The sequence below is a fragment of the Brienomyrus brachyistius genome, chromosome 14 (assembly GCF_023856365.1).
Source record: "Brienomyrus brachyistius isolate T26 chromosome 14, BBRACH_0.4, whole genome shotgun sequence".
Taxonomy (NCBI): Eukaryota; Metazoa; Chordata; class Actinopteri; order Osteoglossiformes; family Mormyridae; genus Brienomyrus; species Brienomyrus brachyistius.
In genome coordinates this window covers 15,749,655-15,762,425 of record NC_064546.1, presented here as the reverse complement: position 1 = coordinate 15,762,425, position 12,771 = coordinate 15,749,655, and the positions used below count along the sequence as shown (strand labels likewise).

General features: G+C 51.9%; 1 protein-coding gene across 2 annotated transcripts in view; it reads left to right on the top strand.

The window, feature by feature from the left end:
- Nucleotides 1-12,771, top strand: part of daam1a (dishevelled associated activator of morphogenesis 1a) — a 41,437-nt gene that overhangs the window by 8,397 nt on the left and 20,269 nt on the right. For both annotated transcript variants that reach the window (XM_048973839.1, XM_048973838.1), the window contains exon 2: nucleotides 11,239-11,482. In XM_048973839.1, coding sequence (XP_048829796.1) covers nucleotides 11,300-11,482 — 183 coding nt within the window. In that variant the 5' untranslated portion in view covers nucleotides 11,239-11,299. The remainder of the gene's footprint in view (nucleotides 1-11,238; nucleotides 11,483-12,771) is intronic.

Below are 12,771 nucleotides of genomic sequence, written 5' to 3'. Positions count from 1 at the left end.
TCGCAATACTCATGGATTTTCTCTTCGACACAAAGCTCCAGCTGGACTCGGGCTTTGTTGGCAGATGGCCGGTGTGGTGGTGGTGGTGGTGTGGGGTAACGTTCTTGCATCTGAGCGGACATGCGGACGCATGGAGTTCCCTCAAGGGCGTCTCAGTGCACGACGAGTGTCAGAGATTTTTTTCTTGCTTGGCATCCAGGGTTTCTGTTGCTTAGTTTTACTTTCTTCTTTCACGTCGCATTTCTCACAGCGAGAATCTTTCGAGGTTCTTTCAAGGCTTGCGAGAGCGGAGTACCTCCCAGGTTGCGGAACCTGCAGCCCTCCGCACTGGACCGGGACTCCGTCCGCCCGCCGCAGGCCCTCTGTCTCTGTGGGTCGCGGCCTCCCCGCCTGCTGCTTGTGCTCCTGAGCTCTCGGGTCACCAAGGTTCTGATGTATGACAGGTGGTTCTGGCCTTGGGGGACTAAAGCACAGATGCGCCCTGCCTCAGCAAAGGGCGCAGCTCTCGCATGCTGTAAACTGCCCCCTGGCTGGGAGGGTGTGTGGGTGTGGAGGAGTGCTGACTCTGGACGGATCCCCTGGGCTGCTCGCCCCCTGTCTGGGCCGCCTGTCTCCGCCGCTGTGGCTCAGGCCTGGCATCCTGTGCTGCCCCTTGATTGGACTTTCAGTGATAAACATGAAACATCCTGATAGTAATATTTACATGGTTTGTCTTATTGTTGCCATGGAGACTCACTGTGAGCTGGAGAGTGTTAGTGTTTCGAGTTAATGCTCATGAAGAAACGGGGGGGGGGGGGGGGGCTTGTCCGCCTGGTCTGTGGCCCCCGGCGTTGTGCTCGAGGCGACCAGCTTCATGACACACATGAACTGCAGAGAGCGTGCTCGCTCCCACACAGCCACCTTTCTGACACTCGGGATGTTGTCCACTCTAAGCCCTTCTCCTATGACTAACCCTAAACGTACAGCCACCCCCCCCACCCCCAAAGACTACAGGGGGTGGTGACTTGACTGCACTGCGTCCTATAAGGGTGTGGGTGTGACCTGTCCGCGGCGGCACAGCGGAGTTTGCCTGTAACGGGCCTTTTTGTTCTGGTGCTGAGTGAGATCTGAGCATCGCCGGCTGAGTCCGTGGGGACGCACGCACTCCTGTAAGCAGCGGAGGGCGCTCTGTGGGCCGCCAGATAGAAGCTTTTCCTCGTGCCTTTCGCCGGAGATGTATGTACGTACCTGTATCCCCCCCCCCGTTTAATGTAGCTGCTCCTCTTCGATGGATGTTTGTTATGGGATTTCGGGTCATTAACCACCAGGTGACTGCCGCCTTGCCTGCATGTTTACCTTCCACCCGCTAACATCTGCGAGTCGGTTATAAAAGCCGGTAACCTTTAACCTGGCGCCCGTTCACGTTCCTGTGAAAAGTTTTCTCAGGAAGCTGGCTGTGCGCGGACTGTAACGTGAGAGCAGTGGGTCGGGTCGGTGTTGGCGAGCGCTGGGCCCACGATAGCAGCCGCGTGGAGGGAGGGGCAGCGTGACCTCGGCACGCATTCCGACTGGGGGTGTGGCGGAGCTGATTGGCGGCTTGGTGACGACGTGGGAGTCACCTTGAAAATCCAGCCCCCCCCTCACTTCTGATAGGGAGGCTGTCCTGGGAGCCACCAAGCCCCAGACATACTCCCCAGCTCAGGGACAAAGAGCTTAGCCATGTGCCTAATCTGCCCCTTTTCGGCTGAGTGAAGGCTGTATTTGAGGGGGGGGTGTTGAATTACCGGTGGGGGGGGGGGAGGGTGACCAGGGGAAGCCCCCATGTGCTGTCACATCTGGAGTGAGCTGGCGGTGCAGCCCATTACCCATGAGGCAAAGTCAGCTCACAGTGTCCCAGCTGCGTAAGCCTGGCTTAGAAGGTCCGTACCAACTGAGCTGATGCAGGGTGACTATTCACCTAGTCAGCAATGAACGGGACCCCCCCCCCCATGGGAGCAGTGTGTCCAGCCCGGGTTGACCATTAGGTACTCAGAGATGGGGGTAATGGAACTGACCACATCTTGTAGCTAGGGATAGGCATGGTCACAGGGGAGATGGCTGACCTTTGTTCCCTGTGCCCCCCTGGAGAAGGATGGGTGGTCTCCCCCTATACGCCCCTAGGCATTATGGGTAACACATGGGCATCGGCCTGCTGGCCCCGATTAGCAGGAATGCTCGCTCTGGGCCTCGCTCTCTCTTTACGAGCCCGCCGGCCCACTTCCTGTGGTGTCTTTGGAGATGCCTGACAGACTCTGGCGACGGTAATGAAGGTACGCTTCCACTTTACTTAATTAGATGGAAAAATGCCCCCCCCCCCATTATTGCACAGCTTTCTCGCTCTTTCCGCCTGCGTGTTTGCTATGTCGCATTATTCTGCAGCGGCGACGGCGGGTAACCGTGTGCTTGAGCTGCCCCTTTATTGACATCCGGTGGGTTTGGGTCCAGCCCTGAATCCTCCTCCCATCGCAGCTCCCAGCTCCTCCTTTATAAAGCTCTAATCCCACATGACATTGACTCCTCACTCGTGACACTGCCTCAATGGACTGGCTTTGCGGTTCACTGTTTGGCTGCTATTGAGCGGCTCGGCTGTCAGCAGCCCAAAACAGGGCCGACGACGACTTCCTGTGTTGATCAGGCGCGGTATGCTTAGCTGTCAGCTGGTGGATGTGCATTTCTGTCGTCAGAAAGGCTTGGGGCAGGTGTGTGAGATGCTGCTGTGTGTTTGTCATTCTTCGCAGGCTTGTGACACGTCGGCCCCGGTAGTTATCAGCTCTGCACCGACAGATGGGTGAATGGGCCCTTATAGAGAGAGCTGGGCACCCTCTCATTCCAGGGAGTCTTGGGGCTCGTGTAGGTGCTTGTAAGAAGCCAGACTGCAGCAATGGCGCCCTTTACATGTTGTGTCACTCGTCCCACGGAGGGCAACTCATCTGTGGAACACGTTCGACAGCTGCGGAATGGATCGCATTCTTGAAACGTCTGTCATGCGTTATGGAAGCGTCGCATGCCACCAGCGGCCGTTTCCAGTTCCGCCCTGTTTGTGGGAACAGCATCTTACTCACTGATGATTCGCAGTTGCAGTGAATTGTCTGCCAAAAGCAGGTATGTTGTTTTGTAGGAGAGGCCTCTGGGGTTCATTCATGGTTATAGGTGTTTTTCTTAAAAGTTTTGGGATAAACACCTTGCTTTGCAAACTCTGAAACGTACTGAAATCCAGTGTCACATTTACCGGTGCCTCTCTGAGACCTCGAGGAGAATTTGCCCGTATGGGGCGACGTCCGGTCCATGTGCGCACCATTCCGTGTCAGATGTCTGTTCAGTGTCTGGCCTGCCACCTAGGCTTCACCGGCCCTCTCCTGACACCCTGTTCTATAATTAGCTGTCGCTCTCACGACGCGCTTAGTTGGAGCGAGAGCACATTGAGTGCGCATTCGAGTTACCTGTGAATCAGTTTTTCCACACTCGTCCCTTGGCAGTGGCCCAGCCCAGCCCAGCCCAGCACCCCAGGCTTGCTACCGCTCCTAACCGGCATCATCCGTTCGTTCTCCTGAGCTTGGCGCCACCCTAACCAAGGGGCCAGCCTACCCAAGCTCGACCCCGGGGCGACAACCTGCACGTAAGCAGGAGGACATTTGGTCCTAGTTCTGCTCTGCTCAGCATACAGCCCTTCGGGGGATTGTCTGTCTCTCCCGTCATCATCGTGGTGGTTGCAGTTAATGGACGATGTTGGACGTTCAGATGCGTGTCGGTTTACTGAGAGATGGTCTGCGGGGGGGGGGGGGGGTGGGTGGGTGGAGTTGCCATCTGGACTTAATATGGAGGGGAGCAGCTTCCTTCACCCACACAAGACGTCAGGGTTGTGGCGGCTGTGTGCAAACTCTGAGAGACCAATAACTGCCTCTTGGAAGGACGCTGATCAGCCAGCGTGAGCCTTTGGCACAGTATGTGAGGAATTGTCTCGCATGTATTTGTGTGAGAGAGAGAGTGACTGCTTGGGAGTTGGTTCGCTGTGAGCTATTAGGTCTCCTTGCCCTTGCAAAGGTCCCAGGGGTTGATCTTAGGTTGCTGTAGCCCTGGTGATGGAGGTGGCTTTTAGGTTAGTACCCATAGAATAGAATAGAATGGGACTTTATTGTCATTGCAAAGGTCTTGCACAAAATTTGCAGAGCAGTCCCTAGGATGTACACACACACACACACACACATATTCTTATATATAGAGAGTGTCTATCTAGTGTCCTTGGACTGGAGGGATCGTGCAGAATTTGAGGATGACTCTGGTTTAGTTTCTGCATGCTTGTATTGCTGTTGCATGACCTTGCTCACTGCATCAAACCCATCTCATCAGGTTTGAAGTTTCAGTGTTGCTGTCTGCTAGCCAAGTGTTTTGTAGTCGCCTTGTAGTTGGGTCTGTTCAGTTCACCTGGGGGGGTGCTTGGCATTTTCTATGTTGAGTTTCAAGATCCATGAGGTTCATCACAGTTGTTGATTAGTCTAAGAAGTGAATTATTTAAGTAATGAGAGCATAAAATTTCTCTGGAGTCTGTCCAGTAGGATCTCCCTAGGTTTGGCTTGACTTTCATCTTGGGTCATAAAGGCTTTGTGGTTCTATGCTGCTCCCTCTGGGATTACTGGGGGTGTCAGCTGATTTATGAGAGTCGGGTGCATAGAGGTGCTGGGTGTGACCTCAGCTATGTGGGCGGAGCCTCAGCTGTGCCTCACCGCCTCCTGGCTTCAAGGTGTCAGTTTTGCACGGAGCTTGAAGGATGAGTCTAGGCAGGTTTGTCAAGCTGAAATGTTGCCTTATGCGCAGCCCCTGCACTGCCGGCCTCCCAAGGTGCGTCCACACGCACCTGTGCAGCCACGCATCGCTGCTCCCCCTTTGAACTGAGCCTGTCGAGGAAAATTAATTGCTGGCCCCAGAAAAGTCGGTCATCCTGTATGACACGTGGCTGAGAAATGTGACTGTCAGCCCTGCAGAGCTCTTTGGCTCTTCTGCATTTCTGCCCGCAGACCCTCAGGCCAGTGACACACACACACACACGTAATTACATCTTTGTGTGGAGCGCTCATTTGAGTTTTTCCTTATGGGGACCACTTTCCCCACAAAGTAAGGTGTCTCTGGACCTGAGGCAGTGACGGCCATCCTGATTGGCCAAGCCTGACCTTGGCTGGTAAGCATGTGAGAACTAGCCTGTCGGTCTCTGCATGCTTAGGTCTGCTTAGCACATCGTAGAGGGCTGTTCCTCCTCTATTTTTCTAATGACCCCGTGTTACTTCTCCTTTAATGTACAGAATAAAAAGCAGTCTGCCCAAATAAGGACACCGTCAGCCATGGCTCCGGCTGCCGTCGGTGCTTTGATACGGAGAGGCGGGAGGAAGCACAAACCGCAGGTGGTTTGTCTGTTTCGTCTTGACTGAGCCCTCATGGAATCTGCTGGGGGGGGAGGCGGTGAGATCAGGGGTAAGTGTCGGCTCATTGGACAGCTGGTCGCACCCCACCCCTCCTAAGCCCGTCCAGCGGAGCGCTTTATAAATCTCTGGCCTGTGGTCATATGTTGCCCTCCGTATCTGGGAAGCCAGTGAAAAAAAAAATTCCCCCTCCCCCAGATCAGAGGCTGGTAGCCCATTTAGGAGGGCGCATTCTGGGTGTAAACGAACAGGATCTTTGCACGGAGGTGTCGAGGTGCCTTGGGGCGGTCAGGCAGGTTCAGACCTTTTCTGTCTGGCTGCTGGCAGCTGCCTCCTGCAGGGCATCCACTTGGTGTCGGTGCCAGTCGGGGTGACGGGAACTAACAGAGTGGATGTGGAGGTGGGATGGAGCAGAGCCGGAAGCTGTGAGCTCGGGGGTCTTGTTTTGTAGTCAGAACGAGCCGTACGCTGCTCTGACCGGTGGGATGCCGTCATCTCTGAGCGCCGTGTGGTCTTTGCGCTCTCCATGTTAGGGAGATGTGAAGATGGTGTTCAGGAAGGAGGAGTGACTGCAGCTGTTTGCGGGACGTGTGTTGACCATACGGCCCTGTACTCCCTGCTGTGCTCCTGCTACGCTTTATTTATCCAAAAGTCATTTTTATCTCCATCTGTCGAATCACGCGGAAAGAGCCTTGACTAGATGTTTACTTTCTATTGTAGACAAAATATACCCAAATAATCTTGAAATGATTATTTTTCCTGTTGCAGGTTTTCCTGATTCTCATTAGGTTCAGAATCAAAACTCTCAAGTTTCTCATCACAATCCCTAATGTGACTCGCAACTGTATTGTTATTCGGTCGTTACCTTTAGGTGTTCTGTGTAATCCGGTGCACAACACAGTATTTAGTTTCAGGCATAACTTTTGTTTACTGCTGCTGTAACGTGCCAATGTGCTGTTTAGTCGGCAAATAGGACAGTGTGTGATAAATGTGCCATTTTGTCATGTCAAATATGCTGTTGAAAGAGCTGTAATTTGCTGTGATGACGTAGCCCTATTCATCAGTGTATTTTGACTGTTCCATTCACTCACCGATGTTTATCCATTCCTGGTTTATCAGTCGGTCTCTGAGCAAGCTGCCATATCGCTGAAGGACTTCCCAAGCTCTTCGCGTAGGTCACGTCAGGCCTGTAGGGCTTTTGCTGGCCGACGGCTGCCCGAGCAGAGACTGCTGGGCGCTTGAGCCATTTGGGTAAGGTGAGATGGCAGAATGAGACAATCCTCCCAAGGCCCGGCCCGGCCCGAAGCCTCTCATCAACACTGAAATCCATCTCTCCACCCTGTCACTCCCTATCTTCTGCCACGCCAAACATGCCTCCGCCTTGCTGCCCCTGGCTGTCCTGGGTATCTCCGTCAACGCCTCATGTACTTTTCACCCCAGGCATGTACACAGAAACCCTGTGTTGCCCCTTAAAGGCCTTTGGGCGCATACTTCTCCTCCCACACAGTTATAGTTTGACTTCTTAGCGAAGGACGTGCCGATAATGACTGCCCCCAGTGGCCCGCTGTGTCTTCATCCCTAATATGGTCTTGCAGGGATTGTAGTCTCACTTGCAGGTATACGTAGCTGCTTGCCAGTCTGTTGTAGGCTGTTGAGTGGCTGTCGTTGTGTACGTATGAGTCACCATTTAATGTAGGTCCCGTTTGCAGTTTTTTTTCCCTCTGTTTGAACCTAACGGTAGCCGATACCTCGCTAAGAAGGGCTGTGCTGTCGATTAGACTTCGTGCCGTTGGATTTACGGTTTTCAGTTTTAGGATCCTGCTAAACAAACCGGTGTCGTCCTTGGAGGACAGCCAAGGGAAAATCGACTGAGCGGAACGGCGGGGATGGTGAGGATGAGTTGAGCCGGAGGGAAAATAAATGGGTTATTTCTGCTGCCTTGTGCTCCGGAGGAGCTGTGAGTCTTGGAATGGGGCAGGGCCTGCTGGAAGGCCTCTCTCCGTCTGCTTCTGACACCTTGTGTTTGTTAGCTTCTCTTGCTCCAGCGCTTGTGCTCTGGTCGGGTGGCCGAATCTCGGGAAGCCCCCTGCAGGGGTACAGGGCTCCTGCTTTTCACCCAGAGGTACCACTGGGGAGTGTCCCAGGTGTGGGCCTCGTCCTCATCTCTGGAAGCCCTTTTCCAAAACCAGAGTTCTACTTTTTTTATGGATGTGGCTAAGTAGGAAATTCCATGTCTTCCAGGATTGTCTGAAATGGGATCTTAGCTAAGAATATGGTGGTATTTATTTATTAGGTATAATGTGAGAGAGAGAAGTCTGTCCTGGATTGGCGAGAGGAGGAAATGTTTGCTGGCGTTTTAACTAGGGATGCATTTTCCTTGGCTGATCACAATTACTGTTTTTTTTTTTTGATCCTGGCTGATTTACTCTTTCCTTAGTTAAATTTTTTTTAAAAGCCCTTTTTAATACATCTTTAATTTCGCTTTCTGGAAGCAAAATATTTTAAATATCCTTCTCAAATACAATTGGCTCCGCAAGTGTCGAATTAAATTGTTGTTCCAAATGGTTTCTGGGGGTTGTTCCTCCACTTACAACGTCTTGTCGACTTGTCTTACACGCTGCGAATGTAACGTCTTTGCTTTTTCTTTACAGTGAGAGACATTCATTGGAAGCTCCGTCTAGCTGCGCTTACATGGTGTCAAGGAGTTGACTAGGCATGTGCTCGTGACGTGCTGCTCGCCTCGGTTGTACGTTGCTATTGACAAAAGTATCTGTTAAGTGTGGATATAGTGCTGTATCATGATTTTAACGGGGTATGACAAAATATCGCCATATAGTCGAGCACTATTTGGGACAAAAAGCCATGCTAGTTGATACACTGCTTTGTCAGTTCATAAAATCAGCCATATTTATGTTGATTGGCCGGTTGCCCGTTAGGGCAGCTGAGGACACAAATCGGCCATTTCTGGTCACTGGCTGTTTGATCAGGGCACCTTTAGTCTGTTGATGGTGAAGTTAAGAATGATCTGGAAGTGATTGTGAGGACCAGCATACCGAAGTGAGTTAAATGTGAACATCGCTGCAGATGTAGAGATCAGGGTTGCGACCTGTCACGCATCAGGCGTGACATTCGCGCTTTCAGACTCTCACACTCACACAAGAACTCTTACAGCAAATCTATATGGTTCCATTATGAATCTAAAATTAGCTACAAAAAGTGTTGGGGTGGTTTGCACACCCAGCAGACCATTCATAAGGTAATAAAACTGTTGCATGTAAATGCGAGTGCAGACTTGTCCCATTGAAAATCTCACGCCAGCCAGCAGGATGAAGTTAGCGAACCTGAGATACAAATGGCAAAAGTCTGATCTGCCAGGAGTTAGTCCTACAGCTGACATTTACGGGTGATAAAATCAGCAACCAAAGCAAAATAAGAGGTTTCCTGGAGAATTATGCCCTCTAAGCACCCCAGACGCTGAGGCGGGGGGGGGGGGGTGTATGACAGGGCTGCTTGGGGAAGGGCGTGTGACTGAACGTCTGCGGCAACCCAGTATGAAGCATCATGAAAATGCAAAGAAGCTGGGAGGAATGGAGAAGCTGTTATGTTGGCGGATATTTTCAGCTCTCGTGCGTTTCCAAGGCGACCGTATCAACAGAACCTAGATTCTCTGGTGGGGCAACCAGACGCCCCGTGGGAAGCCCTGTGCCTGACCTCATGGCATATACACCAAACCGACCGGTTCCTATGGGGTATCTCTGCGTCACGCTGTCTGCCTTCAAGAACTCTTTGAATCAGTGATGTGCAGGTCTTTATCGCTGCCGATGGGGCTGATAGGCTGGTCCGGCTAAACTTGTTCACGTGCATCCTGGCTAGTGTCACTGCCACAGTGTCACTGTCAGATTTTTTTTTGCCAAGTTAGCTTCCTCCTGTAACAATGTTCCTCTTCATGATCAACTGATCTGTGTGCCTTGGAAACGAAGTGTTAGTTTTGGCTACTGATAGGGAAGTGTGGATCTCTCTGATTTCGGTGTCGTGATGCTGGACAGCTGAGAAACACGAGAATCATCTCCGCTCCGTGATGCAGCGCAGGCCTAACCCTTGCATCTGTTCAGCAGCTGAGGAGCCTGCGTTGGCGAAATATGTCAACCCCTGAATGCAACGCGGGAACATCTGATGGGAGGCTTTACTTTTGACGTGTCGTGGCATTCCTTCCCCTAGACTTGTTCCGGCATGTGTGCATACTCAGAGTGGCGTCTTTGTGGGCTGCTTGTCATCTAGGTGAACATTAGCTCTTCTCAATCAGTCTTCTAGCCAGTTCTATGAGGCCTCGCCCCTGGCTCACCGCCCTTCCAGACAGGAAGTGAATAGCAGCTGTTTGTCTCACTGAAGCCGTGACTCAGCTAGCGAGTAGCTAGGAACCCTGAGAATGCTTCAGATTGTGTAGATGGAGGGGAGGGTGGGTGATGGTTCTGGCTCATTCCGTGCTCCAGCTCTCCACACGTGTATGAGAGAGCATGACGAGGGTGGCATGGCTTCCACGTGGTGATGGTGTCCAGCCGGGGGTCAGTGTGCTGTCCGCTGTAGCTTGTATCTGCAGTCATCTTCTCAGGGTTTCGTGGTTACATACTGCATGATGTACTTCACAGATGCATTGGTTCTGCGGTCACTGTTTCATACCTTATTTCTCCCATCTCACTGTGTTCAGATTAGGATATAGACGCCCTCAGTCAATGCACAGGATTTCCCAGGATCTTTACCCAGCATGCTTTGCTGGTGTAGTTTGTCATCTAGCACCGGTTAATCTGCTATACTTTCTCTCTGCCTTCCTTGTCCTTCATCTAGGCTTTACTCTTTGGTGGACAGGGAAGGAAAGTCCAGCAGGCCTAAAGTGGTGATAATGTTTGTACTATCTGTGAGGGTGCAGCATCATCTCTCTGAACTTCTGGCGAAGCTCCCGGCACAGTGTTGGCTGCACAGTGCGTAAATCGCAACGCCGCTAAACTGGGCAGCACGTTATCTGAGGGCCGAAGGTAAAGTCGCTACATCCACACCGACTTCAAAGCACCAGCCTCCGCAGACGTGAAATGCAAGTTTGCCTTTGAAGTGGAGCCACGCGCTTTATTTTGACTCCGGAAAGCCCCTGTGCTTTGTAGGATCCGCTTAGCGACCTCCATTTTAACGGGGACAGGTATCTCACCCCCGCAGAGGTTATCATGCTGGATGGGGGGAAAGTGAGGGGGGACAGGTGATGCTCAAGAACTGAGTGGTTTATATGCAAGAACTTGGTGTACCTTTGATATCCCACTGCTGGTGAGAGTGCTTACCCACGGGCTCGTGCAGGCTGGATCGGTGGATGTCAGGGCCTGGGAGGACGTTGTCTCTGAGCTTTTCATTTGTTTATTTTTTTAAATATTTGTTTGTCTTATTCAGGGACTTTGGCCTATTGCGTTTCTTCTATTGTGAGAGTCTTACTGCCTGCTGTGTACCACAGCAAACCTCGATCATGTTGTAGAAGGGCAGTGGCCCATCAGGAATCTCATCCGGCCCTGATCCGCACACAAACCTGCCCACTAGGAGTGTCATTATTAAATGTACCCTGTACAAATGGACCGCATGGATTTCCAGGGCCAAGGTCTCGGCTTGCTTTCGAGGTTGCAATCTAATAATCCTGATGGTGCCCCCCCCCCAGGATAATTTGTTCCTAGCGTCGGGCTCTTGTAATATTTTGATACTGAGCTGTGTTGCCTCCTGTTCATGGTGTTCCTCAGCTGTGGGATACACACTGTGTCCTTCTCTATCTTCTGAACAGGAGACAGTAGTTGATGTGAGTACCTGAGGCTGTGCCAGCGTCCCCCCCCCCCCCAGAAGCCATGCCCCCACGCAAGCGAAACTCCGGGGGCCTCTCCTTCATCTTCTGCTGCTTCAAGAGCAGCGATCACCCGGAGATCACCTACCGGTTGCGCCATGACAACAACCTGGCTCTCCACACCATGGAGCCCACCCTGCCCATGCCGGCCGTCGAAGAGCTGGACGTCATGTTCGCGGAGCTGGTGGTATGTCTGAGAAGGCCGTCTCCCCTCCCTCTTCCATCTCGAGGCTTCCAGAGATGCTCCTAATGTTGCAGGTTTAGTCTCATGCCTGATGTAATTTGTAGCCAGCTGTACCTTTACCTTGTACTGCAATTGCTTTGTCCTGGATATGACATTAATCTACATCCAGTACTATAAGCAGGTCCTCCAGCTTACAGGGAAACACTTGAGAGTTGGTGGCAGGATTGGCACTCCAGCCACTGGAAAAAAAACTCACGCTGGTCCATTTGGACTAGTGTAATACTGACGTATTGTCATGTGGTGCGTGCAGCAACGCACTGTAATCAGCACATGCTCCTTACGCACTGTAATCAGCACATGCGCCTTACGTACTGTAATCAGCGCATGCTCCTTACGCACTGTAATCAGCGCATGCTCCTTACGCACTGTAATCAGCGCATGCTCCTTACCTCCTACTGTCCCTTATGATGTTTAAGCCCCTTTGATTGATATTGTTATCTGTGCGATTAACATCTGAAGTGCCTGTTTTGTACCGGCTTGTAACAGCATAGCGGAACTGATTTTCTGCTGTCGGCCAACACGTGTGGAGAACACGGGACTTCGATTTTTCCCTGTTTTTCTGCTCCTTAGCTCCGGTCGACCTATCAGTGAATCATTAGTTGCTAGTGCATGTGTTCATCTTCAAAGCGTCAGCAGTAATTTCCATAGCGTTCTCTATCCGCTTATCAGCCTCTCGTTTGGTTCTGTCGGATGTTGCATCACTTGGGGTGGGGGGGGGGGGGTTTAGCACTGATTAATCTCCCAGATAGCACTGCCACAAGCCCCACACCTGGCCTACTTCCCTTCTTGTACATGGATAATTACAAACTGAGCTGAACCATCTGATGTTTGTCAGTCGACGCTAATGTGGCTGTCCTGACACGCTCCTGTGCCCAAAGTCAGTCATTCAGCTCAGATGTTTCCTGTGGTCAGGAGCCAGCTGCAGGATTGCTGAATGTGCAGGGAAAGCGGCTGATGTGATGATCTGCTTCCTGTTGTGGTTCTCTTCGGATCTGCAGCCCGGAGCTCATGCCTTTGTTTGGGAATGGCTGGATGCGAGTGGGTGACTGTTCTCTGATGTCCTGCTTGTCAGTCTCAGTCCATTTCCCATGTGGTGAGGCTTCAGTAGGACTCCCCTGTAACCCATCCTTGGCTCGTTACCCGGAATCTATGCCTCTCAGGCAGGGCGGCACATGAAGGCGTCTGCTTCTGCCATCCAGACCTCCCAAACTGCCCGTTTTTGCCATGGCTTT